At 41.0% G+C, this 25,766-nt stretch overlaps 1 protein-coding gene across 1 annotated transcript in view; it reads right to left on the bottom strand.

Moving 5' to 3' along the window:
• The window catches only part of ZFPM2 (zinc finger protein, FOG family member 2), a 604,418-nt gene that overhangs the window by 417,661 nt on the left and 160,991 nt on the right, over positions 1-25,766 (bottom strand). The window contains exon 3 of the mRNA XM_086966105.1: positions 17,736-17,837. Within this exon, the coding sequence (XP_086822231.1) occupies positions 17,736-17,837 (102 nt within the window). The remainder of the gene's footprint in view (positions 1-17,735; positions 17,838-25,766) is intronic.

Genomic DNA, 25,766 nt, shown 5'->3' with positions numbered 1-25,766 from the left:
TGACAAATGCTATTTCATCAACCACATGTTTATATGTACGCCCCTTAACTAGGAAGGATAGGAAAATGAACTTTGTTGTTTATATGTACGCCCATCAACTAGGAAGAATAGGAAAATGAACTCGCTTATGTTAAAAGCGGCGACTGTGGAAATTAGCAAAATTAATGTACCTAAGCGGCGTTCATTTGCCCTCTCCCGTCCCCCTCCCTGTAGACACCACGTATACCCTGAAATATTGACCGTATCACTCCGCCAGTAAAAGCCCGTGCCCATATGTACATGACAGCCATTTTAGGCACCTTGGCCTCTTGCCCACTCATTAGAATCACTGGCTTCCCTCCTGCGCGCATTTGAGCACCCCCCTCCCACTCTCACATGCATAGACCATGAAACCCAGCACTCTGCGCGACCCTGCTATGAAAGGCAACCCTCCTGCTTGACCCAGGCACCCCCCCCCCCATTTCCCTCTTGAAGAAGCATCCTTCGCCTCAGCTGACATAGCCCCCCAGCTGTATCTGACTGCCCCTGTTCTCTCATGTACGGGTCATAAGACCTCTCTCTCTCTGTGCGACTCTGACCCTGCGCGCACCCTGACCCCCTCCTTCTCCCTCACATGGACAAGTCATAAACCTTCCTCCTCTGCAAGACCCTGTCCTTGGGAGTCACGGCCGCGCCTGACCAACACCTCCTTTCCTTCCATGAATGCCCCTCTGTTGACGAGCCTTCCCTCCGCGCTCGATTGTCCACGTGGCATGAATACCACTCCTTTGATGACCCCTTCCCCCGAGTCCGGCTGACCACACATGTCCGAGGCCATCGCCTGAGCCAGGAGATACCATTTACTGCCCTTATTGTATGAAGTCACTCCTCTTCAAAGGACCCACTATTGATCCTAGCCACCCCACCCCCTGGGCTATGATCAGGCGCACACATCCTAATAATCAGCGGAACATTCAGCTGCGTCATTGCCCCCTCTCTTATCAGCAGGTCAAGGGTCCCAATTGTGAACACATGTGGGGTAGGATTGACACGAGGATTATGGGGTTGTCTTTTCTTTGTTTCACAATGCTGTGACTGTAATGCCAAGTGTTTTGTAAAGTATAAAAGACAGAGTTTCAGCTCACTTGTTAGAGCACCTCCCGATGGCACCTTGTTTCGTGTCTGACATGACAGGCTCTCCTCATGAGAATTAAACTCTGTTCTTGATTCCTGCTTCCAGCGCCCGTCTCTTTATTTTGGTAATTATTCAGAATGGGAACTAAGAGGCGACTTGCGCCAGCAGCCTGGGCATCGATAGTAATGCGGGCTCCTGTTCCACACTTTCCACATGACATTCCTGCAGGCCTATTTTCCCTTTGTTAGGAAAGGGATTATGGGCCCGATGTAGGTAGCCCTTTACCGATCCGAATCGGCCGAAAATACAGATTTTCGGCCGTTTCCGATCGGTAAAGGGCTATTGAGATGTAGGGGCACATTTTCGGTAATTTTACCGAATCGGTATCATTTCCGAATCGGTAAATTTACCGATTCGGTAATATGTACCGAATCGGTAAAATAATTACCGATTCGGTAATATTTACAGATTCGGTAAAATGACCGAAAATGCAATGTAGGTAGGCAATGTACCTTCTGCACATGGCTTACAGAATCGGTATTTTACCATGGAATACAAATCCATGGTAAAATATCGATTCCGGTGTGCATGCACATGTGTGCATGCACACCTATGTCATGTGACAGGCAGACATGCCCTTAGGGCAGGTATGCTTGCCACATGGCACCTGTGCCTGTTTTGGGGGTGCCAGAGGGTGTCAAAGTGACACCCCCTGCACCCTTGTGAATTCTTTAATTACCGATTCGGTAAATACCGAATCGGTAATGCCTAATCATTCCTATGGGCTTCAAAGCCCATAGGAATGAATGGGCATTACCGATTCGGTATTTACCGAATCGGTAATTAAAGAATTGTTAAGGATTCGGTAACGAATCCAGATGTTGGGACCTACATACCATTTACCGATTTTGAAATACCGAATCGGTAGGATTCGGTATTTCAAAATCGGTAAATGGGATTTACCTACATCGGGCCTTTAGTGACCTTAAGGAATTCCCTCCAACTATATCACCAAAGCTACAATGTTTTTTTCACAAAACAATGCTTTACAAAACAATAAAATACATAAAATACATATAAACAAACAGCCTAGTAATTTCACCACACACCCACTCCAATCCTATGAAGTGATACCGACATGAAACTTCCTCAAATCTCTATAAAAGTAATTTTTACCATGGGGAAACAGATTATCCTACACCCCAGTAAGGGGTGTTCCTAGACCTAGTTCCTAGACCTGGCATCTTTGGTGTGGTTTACCCTGACTTTTTGCCTCTATCTCCCGTATTGTTGACGCTGTGCTGGATTTTTGCTGGTTTAGATGCTTTGGGCACTTTGCCACTGCTGATCAGTGTCAAATTGCAAGTGCTCCCTGAGTAAATTGTTATTGTGCTTGGCCCTCCATGATTGGCATATTTGTTTTACCAGTAAGTCCCTAGTAAAGTGCACTGTGTGTGCCAGGGCTAGTGATTCAAATGCTACTAGTGGGCCTGCAGCACTGGGTGTGCCACTCACACAAGTAGCTCTAAAATAGCTGCTCAGGCCTGTCATTGCAGTGCCTGTGGGCAGTTGGTAACGGCCATGCTGCCATGCTGACTTGACCAGTGTCGCCCCTGGCCAGGCCTAACCCGTCCCTTTCTGTACACATTGGACACCCCTATGGAAGGCCCAAGGTACCCCCCTGGGCAGTGTGCAGTGTATGTGAAAGGTAGGGCATGTCCTGATGTAGGTGACATGCCCTGATAGTGAAATACTGCCAATTTCGTTTTTCACTATTGAGAGGGCTATCTTGCCTATAAGCTATAATGGGGAATGCTGTGTTTAAGGTTTACCTGCATATCTTCCCATAGGAGCAAGATAGAAAATAAAAGTCTGGTATCCCTGAACTCAGAATTTAATAACCTATATTTTAGGAAGGATGCTTTTTAAATCCTGTGTTTTAGAACAGCACTTTTGGAAAGTGGCTGTTCTCCTGTCTGACCTTTGTGTATGCCTTGGCCTGCTTGTGAATTGACTGTCTGGTGTGTGAGTGACATCGACTGGGGAGCCCCCAGGAAGCTGGATGAGTCAGCCCTAGTCTGAATAGCTGCATCTGTATCTTGAGTGGTGGGAGGGGATAGCACCTGGGCTTGAATAGGGCAGTGCCTGCCTTCCACAATGATGGCACCACCTCTTGCTGGGCAGCTGACGACCCTTCCCCTCTCTCTGAAAGGAAAGAAGAAGTCAGGAACACAAAGTGCTCCAGAACTGAGCAGAACTGGTTCTGACTAAGCCAAGTCCTCTCTGCCTCCAGAGAACAAAGGAAAGACTGGTATAAGAAGGGCTACCCAGTCTACAGAAAATTAGATCATCCTGGAATCAAGAAGGAACCTCTGCAAAGGAGAAAGCTGGAAGACTGAAGAGGAAGGACTGTCCTGCTGTGTGTTTGTGGGCTGACCTGCAGTTGCTTTGCTGCCAAGGAGAGGGGAAGGACTTTGCTGTTGCTGTGTCCCCTTGCTTGAAGAGATCTCCAAGGGCCTGAAGAAAGCTGGCCTCCTGTCAAAAAGTCCCAGGAACAAAAGGACTACACCCCCAGCTTCCCCCTGAACTCTGCTGTGGGAGTTCTGCCCTTCCTAGAGTGCTTGTGGGGCCTCTGGAAGTTGTGCCTGCTGTTTGGGGAGCTGCCCAAGAAGAAAAGAAGAAGATCTGCAATTTTCACGCATCGCTCGCTTACTGAGCGCAACGTCGATAGTGCGAGAAAATTCCCGTTGCCGCGAAGATCGTCGCAGTGCCTGTTGCCGCTGCAAGAACCCACGCTTTGTTTGCTTGCGGAGCGCATTGCCCCGGTGTGGGAATATTCCTGTCGCTGCGAGTATCATCAAAGAGCCTGTCGTCGCTCGGTGAGTTTGTCGCCCCGCTTGCTTGCGGACCGCATCAACTCGCTGCGAACATCGTCGCAGAGCCATCGCATCGAGGGGCTGCGAGAGGGGAAGATCGACGTTGGGCCGCGCATCGCCGCCGCACCTGAGATCGTCGCCGTTCTGAAGATCATCGCATCGTGCCTGTGCAAGATGCTTCTTACCGAACCTGCGCACCAGAATCCATACAAGGTATCGCATCACTCCCCATACAGATTGGATTTGTTGCAACAAACCCGCTGCGTCCAGCGGGGCTGTGGCATTGCCTCCCCAGTGTCTCAGGACTGACGCATCTCTTGTTTTTCAAACTTGCAGCTTCTATTTTGAACGTTTATCGCATCTACAGGTACTTTAAGCTAAACATTAGGCAAATGTGGATTATTTAGACGCAAACCCTAGAACTCTTTTAAAGTCATATTCTTGAACTGTGTATGTTGGATTCTTTTCGTTTTGGTCTTGTGTAGTTTAGATAAAGATACTTTATTTTTCTAAACTGGTGTGGAGTCCATTTGTGGTGCTTTTACTGTGTTACTGTGAGTGTAGGTACAAATACTTTACACATTACCTTTGATAAGCCTGTCTGCTCGTGCCAAGCTACCAAGGGGGTGAGCAGGGTTTATCCAAGCAGAGTATCCCCCTTATCCTGACTAGAAGCAAGGGCCCTGTTTGGACATTAGTACCTACCTCTGCCAACTAGCGACCCCCAGATCTAAAAGGTGTCATCTTTCCTCTCCCACTCACAAAAGACGTTTACTAAAGCCTTGCATAAAACAAATATATGTGTTTCCAGAAAAGGAACTAGCTGCCTGAATCATCTGAATACCCAGAAAAATTTGAACACAAAGCTAAGCTTTTAAATGTGCCAATTCTGCCATACTGCCATACTGACAGATTTCGTTCCGAATTGCTTTACCATATAATTGTACCATTTTATCTCTATGTTCTGTGAATCTGGATGTGAAAATAACACTCATAAAGAACTTCCTTGCAAGTCCAAGCTTTAGGTTTGTGTTAAACAAAACTCCATATTCAGGTCTTATGATCTGCAGGGGCATTTCATCAGAGAAATCTAAGTACCACTATTAGATAGCACAAAAAAATCAAGACTCTGACAGCATGTATAGTGTCCCCCTCCCTGAAATAGGGATAATCTTTTTTCCATTACATCATTTGGAGTAAAAGTACTGTAGTAAAATCTTAGGCGTATCACTCTAGTGTAATTTTCACTTTTCCATTAACTTTTGCCATGCCTTACAGCAATGGGGGATCTTAGTAAAAATCATAGTAATAATAATACGGTCTTTATTACTTGAATAACAAAAATCATTGCAATTTAAACATCTTAACAATCGGACAATATATAACAAACATGAACTTATGTAAAAAACAGCCAATACTCAAATTGATTACAAGCTTTTTTTTTCTTCTCAAAACTCTACCACAAATATTATTATCAATTTATACCTACATTCATAATTAAACGATAGAGCCAATCAAAATGTATCAAGCATCATAAATAGAAATTTAAAAATCTTTCAGACATGGGCTGGGTCATTGCACATTAAAGTGCAAACGAGCAGTAAACAACAGTTCCATTGTGCAAACCTATTTTGAAAGTGTATCAATAATTACTATAACAGTGGTTACAGAACTAATGTTTTAACTGGCAGCATGAACACCAAATCCTACAAAAACAGTGCAGTACAAAGGAGCAGGATGGTGTTACTTTATCAGAGGAAGGCTACTGCTTGCCTGCATCAACATATAAAAAGGGGCTTAAACAAGTCTTCTCAAACTTCGTAGCTACCACTCTCAAGGCTTCCAGGTTCTATAACTTAAGATTTTCACTCATGTCAAATGTAAATGCATTATTATGCATTCATATCTTTTACAATCCAGATAGAATTGAAAACAGCCACTCAAACAAAAATGTTGAATATTTCTTTAAGAAGCATTCTCAGATGTCCCATCTAAATTACTTTTGCATGACTTCAAGCAGTCTAAGACCACCTTAGATTCTCTATGACAATGCATAATACACATAGTAAGAAATACTTAGAGCTAAGTACTTAAAATGTTTTGTGCTATTCATTTCTATGCCTGATTCTAAAAGTGAGGAAAGGAGGACTCTTGATTTTGCAAAATGGATTTACTAAATTACATTTTCTTTTTTGGGGAGGAAATATATTTATTTTCAGTTTCAACCAACAGATAACATAGCTGGCAAGTCATAAGTGTATATCCACATACCCTGGCTTTCCCCCCCCACCCCCTATCCATTTTGACATCAAAATTATCAGCACCACAAGATCCCGCCTCCACCTGCAAAACATCTTCCCGTTGTGCTCTTTCAGTGTCCAACAACTCCCCTCGGGCCCAGGGTCCGTAATCCGTCCCCCGCCATCCCGGAACATAGACCCGCTTAGTAGGACCCCCAGTGTGTCAGTCCAATCCCAGGCCCCCATCCAGACAATGGTACCTTCGCCATTTTCCCCAAACTCTGCAAAATTTCCGGGGATAGTCTCTTGCTTTATAGGTGACCCTTTCGGCCGTCATGTACAAGTCCAGCCCTCTTCTCCATTCCCCCAATTGAGGAGGTAAGGGGCCCCCCCACGCCCTTGCCACATCTCTTTTCGCCACCACCAAGGCCAGCATTGCAAAAATCAAGTGTGGGCGGCTCAGTCAGTAGTTATCCCTAGTAAAACAAACTTTGGTTCCACCTTTAGCTTTGTCTCTAACACCTCACTCAACTCATCCAATACCTGTGTCCAATAGGTGTGAATCGTGGGGCAGCCCCAAAGGATATGATTGAAGTCTCCCTGCGGGTGGCCACACCAAAGACAACCAGAGTCACTGGCTCGACCCATTTGGTGCAGCCGAACCCCATCATAATAAACCCTGTGTAGTATCTTGTATTAAATAAGTTGTAGCCTACTAAATTACATTTTTGATAGTATGGTGTAATTTCTACATTTGTAAAAGCACTGTACAGTGTGAGTTTGTGGGCACTTCACAGTGGGTGTACAAATAAGATAGGTGAAAACTTGTGGTGTCTCGTGAACAATTTGCAGTTATTTACTCATTCTGGAGCGTGTACAGATTTACTCGCCTCAACGCCCAGAGTAACCGCATTTCCATGTGGTAATAGGGAAGAAACAGCTCTATATTTCATGCTTATGTTAGCTGAGGGGTTTCTCAACAGATCATGTATCCGCTTGGATAAACAAAAAAGTAAAAACAGAAAAGTCACATTTATGTTGTTTATGCATGCAGAATAGTCCTCCTCATTACAATTCCCCACATGGAAATATTTACACATTTAACTAGTCCTTGAATTCTGCAGCTATTGCTGATTTCAAAGAGGACTCCTGTAATTCTTCATGAATACAAAAATGTATGAAATATAGTCCAAACATAAAAGTAGCCGATAAGTAGGTTACTGACTTTTGGTAACTTTTTCTGTCACACTTCTGTAGATCCGGTTGTTATGTTGACATTTCACAATGTTCGGATCAAACATTTGAGTTAAAAGATGTATTCAATGGGGACTTGATCGCATTATATTGAATATATTTTGCTCTCGCTCCAAGATTTCGCAGAATGAGTCTTTCTCGTTCCCTGTCAAACATAGCTTTAGTATCATATTATTCTCTCTCTACAATAAGTCGGAATACACCTTACTGTCAAACTATCCCCGAGGTGCTAGAGGGCAGAGAAAATGCCCACTGAAAAAACACAAAGATTAACGGCATAGTGGCCAGTTGACATTTGAGGTATTTAATAACCCTTATTGATGTAGAATCTAGACAAATGATTAGTAGGTCATGGCCGCAATACTACTTAAATTACCCGATTGTCATAAAATGACAGAATATAAATAACACAAAAGTGGTACAGCTGGCCTTTTAAATAAATGATGTGTATAATTGCTCCAAACTGTACACATATGAATTATGTCACACATTACAAAACTGTACTTCATCAGTACAGCATTGGAGTGTTAGCTCTTGCTGATGATAAACGTACTTGTTCTTTTTCAAGTATGTATGCATCTATAATTTTGATTGCCCCCACATGGGAGAGCAGTGCTTTTTTTCATTCAAATGTCTAAATAATTTTTCCTCCATTCTTTTTTTTATCAACCCCTTTCGCGTGTGGTGGGATAACAATCTCGATTTTGCATGATTGTTGGTCTATTTGATTTTTAAGTGTAGTTGTCCATATGTCCCATTGGACGATTTCTAAAATGCGGAAGAGTAGTTCTATTTAGCAGGAACAAATATTTAATATCCCCTGAGAATAACGTCTATAATTTCCGCATTCACTAAGTTTTGTAAGGCATGTGTACTACAGCAAACAGCAGAAAAGGTATCTGGTATTGCTTCTGGTGACAATGCACAAAGAAAGTCATGCGCAAAGAAAGTTGCAACTTCATGTGGTCCGCATCCTAATGTCATAATTTACATGAAATTAGGACTCTAATCCAGTTAACTCTGGCATATGGCAAAACGGAGTTAAGTAAATAAATAAATGAATAAAAACAAATTACATTGCACGCGCTGCATCGCCATTTGCGGTTGCAGCCTGCGCAATGTAATTTGTTTTATTTATTTATTTACTTAACTCCTTTCGGCCGTATACCAGAGTTTACTACCTCCCACCCTGCGCCTCCCCCGCCCCGCCCGCCTCACCATCCTGAAGCACTCCCTCAAGGAGCCGCCACTGCTTCAGTGGATGGTGGAAGGGACCTTGGGCCTAAACAGGGCGAAGTAGGCAGTGACTGGCGCTCTTATTGAAGTTGTCATGAGCTGAGCTTCTTTATAAGAGGATGATTGGAGGGTCAATCACCCAATCATAAAGCAATTCCAGCCCAAAGCAGTTGCTTTTAAAGCACTGCAGCTTGCGTTAAAATGTCTACATTATTATGGGCACATGGACAGCTGTGCCCCATATTAAATGAAAGCTATCTTAATGCACAACGAGGCGCTTCCTGTTTGTGGTTGGAGGGTACGAGGGATCAATGGACTCATTATGCTATTACAAATTGTGCCTATAGGCTTGTGCTGCACCGTAGAGTCAAGAGTGAGAACTTTGATTTTATGCCAATCAAAAGCTCAGCTGTGCAGTTTCAACACAATCCTCATCACAGCACAAGTCACACTTATAATTGTGGCCTAGTGCATGTGTTTGAATTTAGTATGAATCATCATTGGTAATGCCAATGAAAAACTTTGTGAGAGTTTTTCCCTTTTCCAATTTCCACCCACATTCCCTTTCCTAGAAAATGTCATACTCCTACGCCTTAACTGGACTGCACATAATATGTGCAGTGCGCCCATTCTGGAAGGCCGTAAAGTTAATCTTCAGCCAAAAATCAGGAGCTTTAATTTACTCTTTCATATGGAAGAAGCATGCTATGTTATTTTATATTATGTTATATTATTTGATGGTATTTTGTTATGTTATGTTGTGTTATATCGATTTGCAGAGTGCACTAATCACCAGTGAGGGTAGTCATGTGCTTGAGCAGGTTTGCGGGCGTGTGGTCCCCGCAGTATTATTCAAAGAGCCAGGTCTTCTGCCTCTTGCGGAACTCAAGATGTGAGGAGGAGGTGTTGATGTGTAGTTGGAGGTCATTCCATGCTTTGGGTGGGATGTAGGATATCAAGTGACCACTTGATCTGCTTTTGTGGATGAGGGGGGTGTGTGTGAGTGAGAGTGAGGCTGAGCATAGGTGTCTTGTAGGCTGGTGAAAGTGTATGCATTGTGCAAAATCTTTTAGGTCTCAATGGCCTTAGGTGCTTACGTTTTGGAATCAAACATAAAAATAGCATTTGGGGCATCACACACAAAAAGCAAACAAAGAACAGAACACAGGAATGTGCAAACTAAAAATAATGCAATTGTTAAACTGACGGCATTAAAAAGCCTTCTTGTGATCACTGAGTGCATTACAAATATTAATGTAAGTACTGGAGACACCTTATACAGCAGGGCCAGATGATTTTTGGTTGGGTGAATGGATGTTTGTTTGTAAATTGCTTGACTGCTGTCCCTAGTTTATGGTGGAAACCTGGTGGTATAATGTTATCTTGAAAGATATATGGGATGCGATTTCAGGGAGGTATGGCTTGTGTTTCTTTTTCCACCACAACTGTATTTGGCCAACTGAAGATCAACAGGCTGTGAAAGGTCAATCTTCCCATGCAGTCGTTTGTGAACGAAGATCCCACATTTTACACCTGTGCAGCAGCTGTCATATTCATTAGACATGTGTTTCCCTTCAGAGTGGGATCTCCCTCGCCTATGAACAGCCAGTGACTCCTGCATGTCATCATTCTTAATTTAATAGGGCACAAGTGGTAGAAATTCTTTTTAACCCCAGTGGATTTGGAGACTTGGAATTTGCATGTAAAAGTTGTAGAAATACTCCTTCCTCTGTCTACGGAAGCCAATCCACTAATCTGGGAAGAGCTGTGAGATTGGTCCTTTCTTCTCTTCGGCCTGCCCTTCACAGCATATAGGCATGCTATGAATGGGATTTCGAGTGTACTGCGAACAATAGCGTGTCCTATATTTGCACTGTGCATACTTGAGCTTTTTGAGCACTGCACTTTTTTTTATCACCTGCAAGCGCTTTCTCCATTTGCATGTGATGTTCTGAGGCTTTGTTGGGTCCATCCGCCTTTTTCCTTCTAAGAAATAGTGCGACTTTTCAAAATGGGTGAAGGGAATGAGCTACAGATAGATTTTTTTTTCTTCTTCGGTTTTTCTCCTCCTATGGGGAACTAGGCTTTCTTCACTTAATCTGATATCCACTTGACTACTGAAGATTTATTTAGACGAGCTCTTGTTTCATAAAGGGCCTCGAAGTCTGTAGTAATTTTTGACACTTTGTTATAATGTTTCTGCGGACCCCCCCTCTCCAGCCTCATTTTCATACGGATACAAAGCGTCAGGATGAAATGATGGTTCATTATAGTGGTACAGAGCTCTTATCTTCATCCGGCAAGAGTCATTTCCTTGCAAAGATTGAAATGCAAATGTGAAAATTAATGATAACTGCATTATCTGATAGCAGAGATAATACCGATTCACTGTCAGCGTAACACACAGTCGTTCTATGATTTCCTGTGCTTCCTCACAATATTCGTCCTTCTGTCTGACTATCTCTGCGGTTAACAATGTTTCATGGACTTTTTAAATTTACATCAAATGGCGTTTCCGCAGATCTGCTATCTAACACATTTTCCCAATCAAGGAAGAAAAGGGAAGCATGCCTGCAATCGCCGTGTCCTTCTCGGTTACCGTAGCTTCTTAGACTGTGTACTATTGAAGCGTCCTGCCCGCTGTGACTCAATTGAAGACTGCCATACACGTGAATGCTTCTGAGTCAAATATTAAAACGAGTTACATCAAGTCTACCAATATCCAGAGCATGGCAGAAACCCTTACAACAATAATGAAAGGTTGCCAACTGCTGTGGATAGAGGGTGAGGGGAACATTCAGGAAGGCGGGGGAGCGGGAGATGGCCAAAATATCATGGTAAAACTATTGTGCTACAAGACTGTCATGTCAAAGATATTAAGTCAAATTATCATGGGACAGAATGTAGAAGGTCAGAATATAAATTTTTTCGAATTAAAATATCACTGTTTTTAATATTGATGTAGTTAATTTTGTTAACTTAAGTTGTGGTACTAAATATTGCTTTTTAATTAATTTAATGTGTATTAGATATATTATTTGTAGGTTATTAGTATTATTATATTAATTATTTTGTTTATTATTTTTTGTAATTTGTGATGGGTACTTAAACATTATATACATTTAATTAATCATTTTTAATTTTCCGAGGGTTGTTAGGATAATAGGGTTTAAGGGTGGGAAGTCATTTAAACTATAAATTATTGTTTTTTATTAATTTTGATATTAGTTCATTAACTAATTGGTAAATACCTACATACATTATTTAATTAATTGTTACTTTAATTATAATAGTATAGTTTGCAATTTCCAAGTGTAATTTAATTTTTTTTAATGGATTAGTAATTTTTAATTTAGTCACAGGTTGTTGGGTTTGTTAAAGGATTAAGGTGGGAAATAATATTGAGTACAAATTATTGTTTTTTATTTTTATTTCATGTTTATGTACATCAAATAATAAATTGCTAATTAATAATGCAAATAATTTAATTCATGGGTATCTAAATTATTTTTGCATAGTTTGCAATTTTTAAAATATAATTTAAATTTTATAAAGTTTAATTAGTAATTTTTAAGTTAGTAACTAATTGTTTGGTTTGAAGGGAATGAGGGTCGGAATGTATTGAAATAATAAATAATGTTTTTATTTATAAAGCATATTTTATTTTATTAAAATATTAGTTGCTGAATATTTATGTAATTTATTGAATTGATGAATTATAATAATTATTTTTGTTTTATGATCAACTGTTACTTCGTCGATCAGTGGATTTAATAATATAATGTTCAAAATTAATTCTGTATTTATTATTTGTATAATTTAATTTGTTTTTTATTTACAATTTTAATTTCATTTTTGGATTTCTGACATTTTAGTTAGTATCTAGAGAAGCACATTTATTTGAAATATTTTTAAAATGTAAAATTATTTTTTAATTCCGTTTTTCCTTACATTAACTTGTATCTATATTAATTATATTTTTCAATTAAATATGTTTAGATAGTAATATTTTGTTCTGTATTTAGTTTAGGAATTGGAATGGTATAGCTAACCAGTAGCGGCTCGCAGAGGGAGTGCTGAGGGGCATTGAGGAGGAGCGGGGGAAGATCAGGGTGGGGGGTAGTGGAGTCAAGAGAAAGATGCAGATGGCAATCTGCATGTAGTGCGCTCTGTTCCTATGGAAACTGATTTCCAATATATCAACAATGTAAATCACACAACACAACTTTAACTTAAATGCAACTAGCCAATTTTTTAGTGGCAAATTTTCTTCAATGACCATAAAACAATTCCATCATTGTTTACATTACATCCTATTTACATATATAGTACACAAAATGCAAATGTGTCATTCTCTTTTTCAGGGAAAAGCATATGTAACATCAAATATAACAAAAAAATCTGTCAATGATATTTCACAATTTTCATGTCATTGGAACATTAATACATTATCTCAACATTTTCAGAGCTCAATGCATTTCGGGAAATATTCTTCCCTTCATCAGGGGCAGTATCCTGTATTCTGGCTTTAGGGAATATTAAAAAAACGTAGTAAAAATGCCACGTGTCACGAACGTATACTGCAGTGATGGAATGAAGAAAATGCCTCCTCTATTCTGTGGTTAGGATCATAAATGCTCCTAGTTCTAGCGACAATTCGCCGTCAGTCTTCTTCTTCTAGCGCTCAGGAATCGATACTGTCAAATCCGAAAAAGATCTCCACCTCAAATTCCTCCTAGAATATCAATGTAAGTTTCTGCTAATATCTTCTTGGTCCGTATTCTGCTCTGTTATAGTGTAGATGGAGATTTGGTAAACAGGTTTACTGAATCTCCATCTACACTATGACTATGACTGAGCAGAATATGGACCAAGAAGATACTAGGAGAAATTTTAGGCGCACTCTAGCATTTTTTTGGGCGTGGAAATTCACACCCCCAGTCGGTCCTCATTGAAGAGTGCTGGCAGGGCAGAATGGAGACTTGCTCTTCTGCTGCACGTGTGGCAATAGAGTTGTGCTTTTGAAATGTAATATCAATATTAAAACTGCACGTGTATGAAGGCACCACCACTCCCACTAAAAACACAAACACACACCTACTTAGCTGACAGCAAATGCAGAATGTATTCAGTCACGGAGAAGGCGAGAAGACAGTTTGTCAGGCAGAGCAGTGGGACGTGACCTCGAGAAATGTCAGGTTGCCACATTCAAACGGCAATTCTCTTAAATGTGCATTTTCACAATTGAATGACTTAAAAACCTTAAAAATTGGCATCCTTTTTTGGCAACACCCACTTGCCTGCTTGCCGTAGACCAAGCACAGCATCTGCTTTCTGATTCGTGGGTGGACTGACTTTCTGAATTGGGAAATAAAAACCAGACTGCCTTGTCGGTTCGGTATTAATATGACGTCACGTTGATACTCTTCCACAGGGCAATGTCAAAAAGAAGTACACAGGCTGCAATACAAGCCAGCTCCCTGCTCTGTGGGTTGGTTATGTTAAACAAACTTTAACACAGAAGCGCAGCTCACCCACACAGACCACTGCACACCTCTATCAGGCACGTGCGTGCACACACAACCAAACCTTCCATTCAGGTTGGAAGTGAGAAGACAAGACAGACAAAATAATTGTTCAAAGTATGATGTAGATAATTTTGTCACATAAGCCTGGTGGCCCTAACAATGACAAAGCTCTGCAGAGGGACATGAGGGCTGTTATGATGTATGCGCACACGCTGCATTTAAAGGGCATTGTTTATTTAAATGCATGCATATAGACAGCACTCTGAGTAATTTCTAACAGTGAAGATTGAATGCACGGACTGACACATCACAGAGAGGGAGGGAAAATACAAAGTTCTATCTTGCCCCCAGCTACAGCCTCTCTGGAGCCATGGCATGTCTGAGGAAGACCGCCTTAGCTCATTACTTCAATTATTTTTGAGTTGAAAGGTATTTAAACATTAGGGAGGTCATTAGTGGGTGGATTGCCATTGCCGGTCTGCAAAGTGCGTCCGCCGCTTTTCCGCCAGTCGGCAATTGTTCCGACTGCCGGCGGGGCGGACTTGGGCCTCATATGGTGGTGGTGCCTAGCAGGCAGCACCATCCATATTAGGATTCTGGGTTTTAAAAGCCTTTCCATGGCGGCGAAAGGCTGGTGGGGATTTGCAATGGGGGCCCGTAGTTTGGTCTGCACGAGGCGCTACAATGAAAGTGAAAGCGCACATGGTGCACTGAATGTTACGGAAAAGCATTTCATGCCTATAATACAAGAAAACTCATTAAAGAAAATAGATCCTACAGACTCAATAAGACAAACCATTTAAGAACAGAATTAAAAGGGCCAGTCGTCATGGGAGGCTACAACTGAAGACAAGGCGGTACTAACAAGGGACTAACAAGCCTATTAAAGAATCAAAAGTCAGCATTTACAAGAGACACTGACATAAGCCAATGAAAAATATGGGTGGAGAGTGGGCGAAGCTTCGAGTGCATACTCCAATACGGCATGCCTCGCAGAGCGGGCAGCTCATGTGCGCAGCCTCTAGGCTCAACCTAAAAAAGGGATACATATAATACTTACCAAGAGTAAAGACTAAAAAGGGACAATCAAGCAGCAGATCCTTCATTTTATCTCCAAATTGCAAGGGCATAGGTAACCTTTACTCTTTACTATGTACTTTGTCAAATAATTAATTGAAATCTTCAACTGAGTTACAATTAATGCTCAAATGCAAAATAGCCATCCACATAACAGTGCATGGGAATTTTTAGAATGCTATTCATATCACTCAAATATTCCCAAATGCTTCAAAGCTACCAATACTTTATCATTAATATGGGTGTGATCAAAGGACACCTTCATCAATATTTTCTTTCTCGACATCGGGCTAACATCATGAGGTATCAGGATTAAATTCAAAAGCACAGTGGTACTAGATCACAAGAAGTGCAAGCATTAAGGATCAGCTTTTTGTACACCCTTCCAGTACTTAAGAGGCAGCCCCCATACCCTTACAACATTATTTCAACGCTATTAAACTCATGCTTTTTTTTGTTGGTTTCACTAGTGCACAATTTAAATTGAAGTTGAAGGGCTTGAGTCTCAAAGTCTTTTTGAAAACGTTACCTTCAACTGCCATGAAGCTCAAAACAACCTTCAGTATTATCATCTCATTCGCATACAGTTTCGGGGGTTCTATTTTATCTTTAATGGACTCAGCTACAAGATTCACAGCAAAACAAGTATATTGTTTATTAAATCTCATTAAGGTGCCCACAATAGTAGAGTGACTTGAGTTTATTATAGCCTTAATTCAGGTTACACAAAATACCTTGTAAATGTTGTTCCCTTTCATCCACCAAATGTGAAAGCAATTCCTTTCTACCCAAAAGAAGAACTTGGATTTTAACTATATTAATTTTACATTTATTTTTCCCACAATATTCTTCCAGGGATGAAATCCTATGCTGCAAACCCAGCAGGATCACAGACAGTTAGGCCAAATCATTCGCAAACAATAAGATACCTAAAAGGTATTCACCTATTGGCGTAGAAAAATGTAAGAAGAGACAATGTCTAATAGTAAATCTGTCACAAAGGACCAAACAAAGAAGGTGGTAATAGGTAACCCTTCCAACAACCATTCCTTGTTAATATTTTCAGTGTCAACCTACTACTTAAAGATGTATCTACTAGGAGCCAACCTCTGGAATATAGACGTTGAATAATACTTAGACGTCCTGGGGCATATTCCACCTACTTAACTTACCCAGCAAGAAAGTTCTATCCATAGTGTTGCAGGTCACTCAGAAATCTAAAACATAACAATATAAAGCACTATTTTGCTCTGCGTTTCTTTGGGCAACCTCCCATAGCACGAAACAGCAGTCACTTAGAACAACGCCTCCCACATACAGTTTGTTGTTGTTGATATTACTAGATGAACCTGACAAATCACATTGCTAAATTAGACTCAATTTCAATATCAATATCAGTTTCAATCAAACACTTTACCACTGCATATATTTAATGACATTACCATGGATTACTTTAATCTAATATCATATGTTATATGCAGTCACCACTCTGAGCACGTGTAGTACTGACAGCGGTACATCAGCGTTTTTCTACAAACTGAACTGATCGAACAACATGTGGCTTGATCGATGCATTCTATAGACGGATGCTGATATACTAGTGTCGGTACTACACATGCTCGGAGTGGTAGAGTGTGTAATCTTTAATTTAGAATTATCCTCATTCTTCCAATAAACTCAGTGGTTAAAAGACTAAGTAACAACTTTTTTTGATGTAGAAAGTTTTACCCCCCAAAAGAAAGACATAGAGTGTAATTTGATAAGGTCCTTAGTTACATCATGACTTGACAATTTTAATATAAACTACATATTCTTTACAACATCCGGGGTTACTGTGTTTTGGAGATACAACTATTACATTGACACCAGATTCAATAAATAGCCAGGTGTACAATAAGGGTATGTATCTCAATGCACCAGATGAACCACTTGTAGTTGAGGCAGGAAAAGGAGCTTGGAAATATTATGTGTGCACATTCAAACACTTTAAGCCTGTCAGCAGCTATATGTTACCCTACATGACATAAGTAGACCAGCCCAGCAGCATACATTGCATGTTGAGATTTCTGACAGTATAAAGTGTAGGCTTTAATTATATGTTCTTTTTCAGCTGAACCTTTCCTATGATTATTTACATAACTTAATCATTCTCACAAATACCCAGAATAGCAATTACATTATTAAACAAATTCAGTCACACATTCAAAGGAGGAACCCTTGTACGCAGTGTGTTGGGCAGTGGAATGTCCTGGTTATATAACGCTTACATCTCCTTCCATAGAGGTGTAAACATGCAATGGGAAAATGATTTAAGAACTCTGCGATCAGACTAACAATATTACTAATTTAGGAAGCAAAACTTCTCTTGTATTTAATTAAGCAAAGACATTTTTCAATGTTTCTTTCATACCTGGCCCGTCCCAGTCATCAATCTCCACCTTGGGTTGCAGTGCTTTTTCTGACTGTGCATCACCGTCTGACTCTGCTGTCTCCTGGCTCCCCTCTTCATCACCTAGCAAGAACACGAGCAGGACACAAGGATTAGATGCTGTCCTCAGTGGCTTCTAACAGGGAGCCCTCAGTCTGAGCAGGGACTCACAGTTAGTACAGGTTAATGGCCATACAGGAGCATGAATACACGGAAGCCTGAAAGCAGCAGTATACACAGGGAATGCCGCATTTGCAGTAAACACCGCATGTATTTCATTAGTGCTCACTACGCCACTGGAGTCAAGCTATCCTGGCTGAAGATGGCTGATAGCCAGAAACTGGTCCTAGGATGCTTGATTCCGGTCCAGGAAAGACATGGCTTGGCAGTTCGGTCTGGACTGTTCCTATGAGGCACAGGGTCAAGACTGATTTGCATATGGCCATGTCTGAACTGGGGTGGCTGGTGAGCAAAATAACGATGGATTAAACCCAGATCTGTGACTGGGGTGAATATTTTTCCATTGTGCAACATTCCGTCCATCATCTTGTTAGAATTACAAGGTTTGCCATATCTGAAGCCTGATATTATAAGTAAACGTTTCCCCTGAGGACAATAATTATATGCTATTTCTGAATCAATCACATAATAACACACTTATTGAGCATAAAATGTTTGTAACAATTATACTTAGATCAAATTAGAAAGATTGTTTTAAATTATGTTTATCAGATCAACAAATTCAAAACCTCTTTAACTTCTTGAGCAGAATTATTGCATACATGAGGACCTAGTCACAAGCTAAGTTATAAAAAGACCCAGTCTAACCGTACTCATTGAAAGTCATATCTCTTCAATTTAACCCCTTCGCTGTGGCGGCTATTCCACCGCAGCGCTAAGGGGGTGGGGCGGCCGCACGGCGGTTCCGTGCTTGTGACGGAACCGCTCCGTCACGGCTCGCGGGTGAGCTGTGCTTGTGACGGAACGGTTCCGTCACGAACCCGCCCGCCCATTAAAACGTCAGCGCAGGCGCGTAATTCGCGCCGCGCAGGCGCGGCGAGCGGGCTGTGACGGAACCGTTCCGTCACAATCACAGCTCACCCGAGGCTTGTGACGGAACGGTTACGTCACAAGCATGCAACGGGTTAACATGAATGTGCTAGGGCTCAGAGCAATTTTGAACAACAAGGGTTTATTTAATCACTTCTAATATTACATCACTTTATTATTTACAATACAATAATCTTTTCCTTTCCATCACATGCATAAGTAAACATAGGTCTTTGAAAAATATTTAAATAATAAAACACATACAACAAATTACTTTTACATACACACACACACATTCATCTTACTCTCACATTCATCACTCCATGGATCGACATATAGAAAACCAAAAGTGCTATTCAGTTCTTACAGATCAGGCATATCTCAGGTCTTGCTAGATAGTATCATTACAGGTGTTCAATACTGAACCTTTCTTCTATGTTTATACAATTAGCTAGATAATTCATCAACATAGTGTATGCAGTTTCAGTTTTCATCATTTCCACTTCTTCGTTCTTCATTTTTGGTGTTATTTCAGGATGTGGTTTGACCAATCATCCTCAATGCGCTAAAATGCCTTTCTCAGGATTGCCTCATACAGTGACTATTTATAACATCCAAAGCCGATAGCAAATATTTAATGACACGTGCCTAGTAGGCAGAATATAAAACACAAAAATGTTCCTAGAAATTTCCAAACGTGAACTTCCTTGGACACCTGCACCAACTGTATGCACTTTGCTTCCTCAAATATGGGAGCACATTTACAAGCCCCTTGCGCCACCGGTCCAACACTTTTTCTGACACACGGGTGGCACATTTTAGTGCCACATATTTACAAGGACAGGAAAAGCCACCCTGTGTGACTTTTCCTGCCTTGTAAAAATGGCCCCTTTGCATGTGGCACTTTGCATGAAAGGGGCGTTCCATGGGTGATGCTGTGGGTGTTCCACGCAACATTCATGGAACCAGACACATTTCCAGATTCACGAGAAATCGTAAATCTGGAAGTGCGTCTGAATGCTACACCTCCCCAGGGGAGGCATAGGGAGGTGCAACAAGGAGAAAACTCTGGTGATTGTTTATGTACAGGAAGTTGTCCCTTCCTGCACGTAAACAATCTCCCCATGATGAGGGTGCCTGTGCCAGGGCTTGGCAGCAGTTTGTGTGCCAGCACAGGGGGAAGCACAGAGATGTGACATATATTTGTAAATGTGTTGCATCCCTGTGCTTTGAAAGTGACTCAGTGTGGCACAGCCAAATGGCTTGCGGCAAGCACTGAGTCTCTTTCATTGTAAATCTGCCCCATGGTGTCTTTTATCTTGAGGCCACTACATGGATGGAAAGGCAGTCACAAATGCGGGGGGAGGTGGAAGTAATGGATCTAGTCCTCCTTTACTCCTTAGGCCCATTCCAGACAAAGAACTGTGTCCGGGTCTGAGCCTGATTAGAAAAATACTAGCAGTCGAATACTGCAGAAACTGCATTTTATAGTGCATGAAGAAGCACTATTCATGAACTACAAAATGCTGTTCACTAACCTAAGTGCAAAGACCTCAGCCACTAACGTTTCTGTGCAGAGATTTCAGTCATGTGTTGCGATCTCTACACTCAGACACACATTTTAGTAGTAAATGTGGGAGGGACAGGGGTGTGACTGAAAAATGGGGAATACTTATACCTGGATCGGAGACATTTAAGGAGGAGAGAGGAGAAATATAGAAAGCAACATGGAAATACAAACACCCACCCATTGCTATTCACAAACTGCACTCTAAGTATTCAGCAGCTAAAAAGTTCCCAAAACAAATGAACTCCACTCAAATGGACTCCACCTCAGCATTGGACTATGTGCAGCATCACTTCTGAGTCCTCACAGGTACTGCAGCACACTCCCATAAAAAGAATGGAGCCAGGGATTAAAATAATACCCCATAGGCGGGGCCTCTGGATTTAAGTGACAAGGAAGGACCAAATTATGCAGGAGGGTTGACTAAACTATGCAGCAAAAAAATTCAAATTATGTGGTTTAATACTGCGCATTTGTTGATAGTACCACTTCATTATCTTGTCATTTTAACACATGCTAACACTGTCTGGGCAAGGGCAGCTCCTCCGCTAAAGTGGAGGAGCATTGCCCACTGCCTTTCAGCACGGCAAAAAGGAAAAATAAAATGATAATAACGCCATGTTATTATCCTTTTATTTTTCCGTGCTGACGCAGTTTTGTGGAGCATGGCTAAGCTGGGGGGAGGAGTGGTGGTACGCTCCTAAGTGCGCATGAATGTTTGGCTGTCCTTCTGGGGCCGGCCAAACATTCATGCACACTTTGCATGTTTTCCACCCAGGCTGCATTACAGCCTGGGTGGAGAACATGCTCAGGCTCCCATTCCCCATCTGAGGGTTGAACCATGATGCTCACAACAATCAGCATTGTGATTGGCTCTGGGGGGCATGGGTGCTTCCTGTTCCAACAGAGCCAGGAAGAAGACGAGAGGACGGACAAGAGACATGGCCAGCCAGCTGGCCTGCCAGCAGGTAAGTGATTTTTGTTCATTTGTTTTTAGCACCCCTCCTTCCCCTCCTTGCCCCACTCTCCGCCTTGCTACTGGTTCGCAGTAGCAGCTGCGACTGAGTCTGAGCAAACATTTGACCTCATCCAAATACAGAAAAAACAACTAAAAGATGACCAGTCAACCTTTGTGATGGGCCTTCCACTGTGCTGGAACTCATGTTGCAAAATGTTAGTAACTTTTGATTGGCTAGAGATAGAAAATACATTTGCATGAAGATTATGCAGCAGATGATGCAGTATGGGGCAAATGCGACACATCCACAATTATTAGGAAAACACTGCAGCCGCATAATCACATAATTTCAGTGACCCTGCCCATATGGACTAATTTTACATAAATGAAATTATTTAGACTTTTCATATAATTAGAAAATGTAATTACACTGTAATTACACTTGTAAACCTTTGTTAAAAATGTAGAAGTAACTTACATTAATTCTATAAATAACTTTAAAAATTATTTTAATACATATTAAATGTAAAACATATGTATTTAATATACATTTAAGTTAATGGGTTATAACATTTTAGACTATTAGATATAGGTTTAGGATACATTTGGTAAGCAATTTTGTATTCATAATTTATTTTATAATAAAATATTTTTAATGATTCATTCACTTCACTGTTTTTCCCTATACATTACCATAGGGAGATCTTGCCAAAGTTTCCAAGCTCTCCACCTACATACAAAAAGTTACTAGAAGTACCTAACTTCCCATTTGTAAATCCTGGTGTAGGAGACTGCACCAGGAGGTGGGGCAATGTAAGTTAGCACCAAGGAATACCTTGAAAATGATCAACAGCGAAATTGTAAAGTTAAGACTAGGTGCATAAGTAAATGTACATTAGAATTTTGCTTGTGTAAATGTACCTTTGTCACTAGAACCCCTCGAGTCATCTTCACAATGTCCCTGTTGAGAAACACAGCGATCAGCTCAGCTATGTGACATAAACATAAAAGTACCCCTTTCAAAATTCAGGTCTGAGTGTTGGCAGGTGAGTTTGACTGTTGTGCTACTGACACTCTCCCCTCTCTACCTGACACTTAACAAATAATTGGTTCCAGAGACACATGTTGGTGGAATAAATGTGGTCTGCTGATATCAGCAGGTTCAATAACCCCCACATGTAGAGGGAAGGGAAAGTATATCAGAGGATGGACCTTATAGGGCCACTCATATGTTGGCTGGGCATAGAGGAGAGCTCACCCTCCCTCCAATTCTAGCCAGGCGTGTTTCTACACAAAGCACTCTCCATCTAGGAAAGGCATCTGCTTATGCAAACCATAAATGAAGCAAGTGCAAACAACCCTTGTGATTTGGGTTTTGTATTTTACACACAGAGCACACACTAGCAGACAAAATGTTTTATGAGTTTTATCCTTGGTTTTAAATATTTGCTTTACATATTGACCAACCATTCTTTATTAAGGCATACTATTGACTCATGCTTTTATTAATGACACTGCAAAAATAAAGCTTTCATGTTTAAAATTGAAAAAAAATCTGTGATGTGTTTTTTATGTCTCACATGTTTTTATCTGTTATCTTTTCATGAAGGGTTATTTACTATTTGTGGATAAGCTAGTACTGAAACAGGAGCCTAGGAATGGTATTATTACAAATGAACCTTGTGTCATTGGAAAAAGGTATGGTATCTGCAGGCAAATGATTTCTGGCGAATGTAAGCCCCTAGAAAGATTATGTAACGAAGGAGGGGGGTGGCCCATGACACTGATTAGCAGAAAATCACAAACAATGACATTGAGTAGGCTTTATCTCTATAGGGCCATGTTGCTTAGAAGGATTAAAGTAGAATCAAAAGGTCAGGAGAGTAAGGTTAGACCTCACTTGACCCAAAGACTTGACAGAGATAGCAAATTATTTATTTCACCCAGCTAAAGGGGAATGGTGTTTGATTTGGGATTAAATGAAGAATGGTCATTGGCTTTTGAGGGGAAGACAATATGTAGGCATGGCTCTTGTATTAAAGTATTTAAAATGCTTATTGAAATGGTCGCTTTCTGGTTCAAGCCAATGATGGGCAGATAAGTGATGTGAATTACGTTAAGGGATTCAATCTCAAATAACATATTGAATTGAACTTTGAGATCAAATTATCAGAGAGGTGAACATGGATTATTTGCTGGATTTAAAATTTCAATTTTGTAACTTGCCTCTGCATTTGAAGCAAGGGTGGAGAATGTGTGGGTTAATCGCCAAATGCAGATCCCAAACCATTCTGAAGATTTTCTAGCACATCAGATTGTCTCGATGAATTAGAATATTTTCATCCTTTTTTTCAGATTAAACTCAACCTACAAATGTCATTGCTAATAATACAGAACATGTCATGAGTGGTTGGTTTGGTGCATCTAAAGGAAGTGTGATGATGGTTCTTCCATAAAAGAAAATATATATGTAAATATGAATAGCAACGAGTAGGTGTTTGTATTTCCATGTTGCTCCCTACATCCCTCCACTGTCCTCACTGAACTCCTTCCATTCAAGTATAAATATTCCCCATTTTTCCAGGCACACCCCTGTCACTGAACAAAACTAACACAGGCACTACACAAATCCTATTTTATTTCTTAATCTGTGGAAATGTATCGATGCGTTTCAGCCTCATGAACATTTTCACCATATATGAGTTAAAATGGATAGACTCCAGTGGGACATTTTGTAGAATTCTTACTCCTCTCTTGACTCTGTCGCAAAATACCTACTAAACCGACCAGTACCCTGAAATTAATGAAGGGTGACAGGCAGTGATTTACAAAACTCTTAAATACATAAATAAAACAAGGAGGCAAAACGGGTGGATGGCTAGGTGTCTATGAAAATGCAAATGTAAAGGGGTTTTATGCAGCACTTATTCATTTTAAAACGTGGGAGAAATAAAAGAAAAATAAGCACAATTTAAGTAAGGAAAAAATCTGAGCTAAATTGCAAGATACACTGCCTTGCTCCTCCTAAATTCACAAAGGAATTGTAAAGGAATGCAAACCAATAGGTATCAAATAATAACAATAAAGGTTTTATGTAGCTTGTAGAGTGAGACAAACCATAAAATGACTAATTCTATTGGAGACATTTAATAGACAGTTAAAATCCACAAGGCAAGTGAGGGTTGTATGCTCGCCAGGATATTCCCTCTGGCCGTCTCGTTCAAATAAATCCTGTTTTTCCTCCTAAAGAATTAACCCCTGACATGCATTGGTAAACATGCATTTTTGATAAAGTAGCGAATAAAAAAATCAAATAAGTACAAAAACTAATATAGTCATAAATGAAGCCATAAATAAAGCCAAGAACAAATACAAAAATGCACTTAAATGAATATGGAGCAAATAGATATTAACATCGGAAAATGAACATAAGTGCATGACCACTAATAAATATATAAAACGAAACACATATAAAATACACACCTTGAGAAATAAAGCATGAGATGAGTTGCCTAATTCACACTAAAAAGGATGAAAAGGGTTTAGTTTCATCTAATTGTTTGTGTGCAGTTCGGCTCCAAAATAGGAACACAATCAAATTAGTGCAGTACCAGATTCACGAACATGTCTGTACAACTATGTGCCCAAAAATATCTTTTGTTTCGTAAGTAGAATTTTGCTTACTTAATTTACATTTAAAAATATTTTCCTACAGTGGAGGATGGATAGGATGCTGGCCATTGAAAATGTGTTTCCCACCACTTCTATAGACTTACCTCAAACTAGACCTTAACCCCTCCCATGCGTATGATGAGCCCAGCTCGTCCTGAGGCACAGTGGAGCTGTGCGCAGGATGAGCTGGCTCGTCATAATGGTTGCGGTCGGCCCACGCGCAATTGTATCCCGGCCTGTGCGGGACAATCAATCAGTAGGCGGAGTTGTGACAAGCCCAGCTCGTCATGAGCACAGCTCTACTGTGCCTCATGATGAGCTGGGCTCGTCACGAGAACTGTGGTGCCACGCCCCCACCCTTCCCCGTGCCGTGGGGGAATTACCCCTACGGTGAAAGGGTTAAAAGCTTATGTTGAGTGTATGAATGTGACATGAAAAAACTCCAAACACTCGCCTAAATGAAGGGTCAATCAATGACTATGGGGTTAGTAAAGCGCACTACTCGCCCGTTAGGGTTTCAAGGCACTGGGGGAGGAGCGGGAACAGGTCTGGCTCAGTCGAAGAGCCAGGTTTTGAGGTGAGGTCCTTCCTGCATGTGTGCAGGGTCGGGGAGCGTTTGATGTTCACCGGGAGCTCGTTCCAGGTTTTGGCTGCGATGTAGGAGAAAGCCCTCCAGCCTGTTCTGTTTCTGCTGATGCGGGAGACCACTGCCAGGGTGAGGTCGTGGCGGAGCAGAGGTTCCTCTTGGGTATGTGGAAAGATATTC

Source organism: Lissotriton vulgaris, chromosome 4_1 (genome assembly GCF_964263255.1).
Source record: "Lissotriton vulgaris chromosome 4_1, aLisVul1.2, whole genome shotgun sequence".
In the NCBI taxonomy this organism is placed as follows: domain Eukaryota; kingdom Metazoa; phylum Chordata; class Amphibia; order Caudata; family Salamandridae; genus Lissotriton; species Lissotriton vulgaris.
The sequence above is the reverse complement of the archived record's forward strand: the minus strand, read 5'-3'. Positions and strand labels throughout refer to the sequence as shown.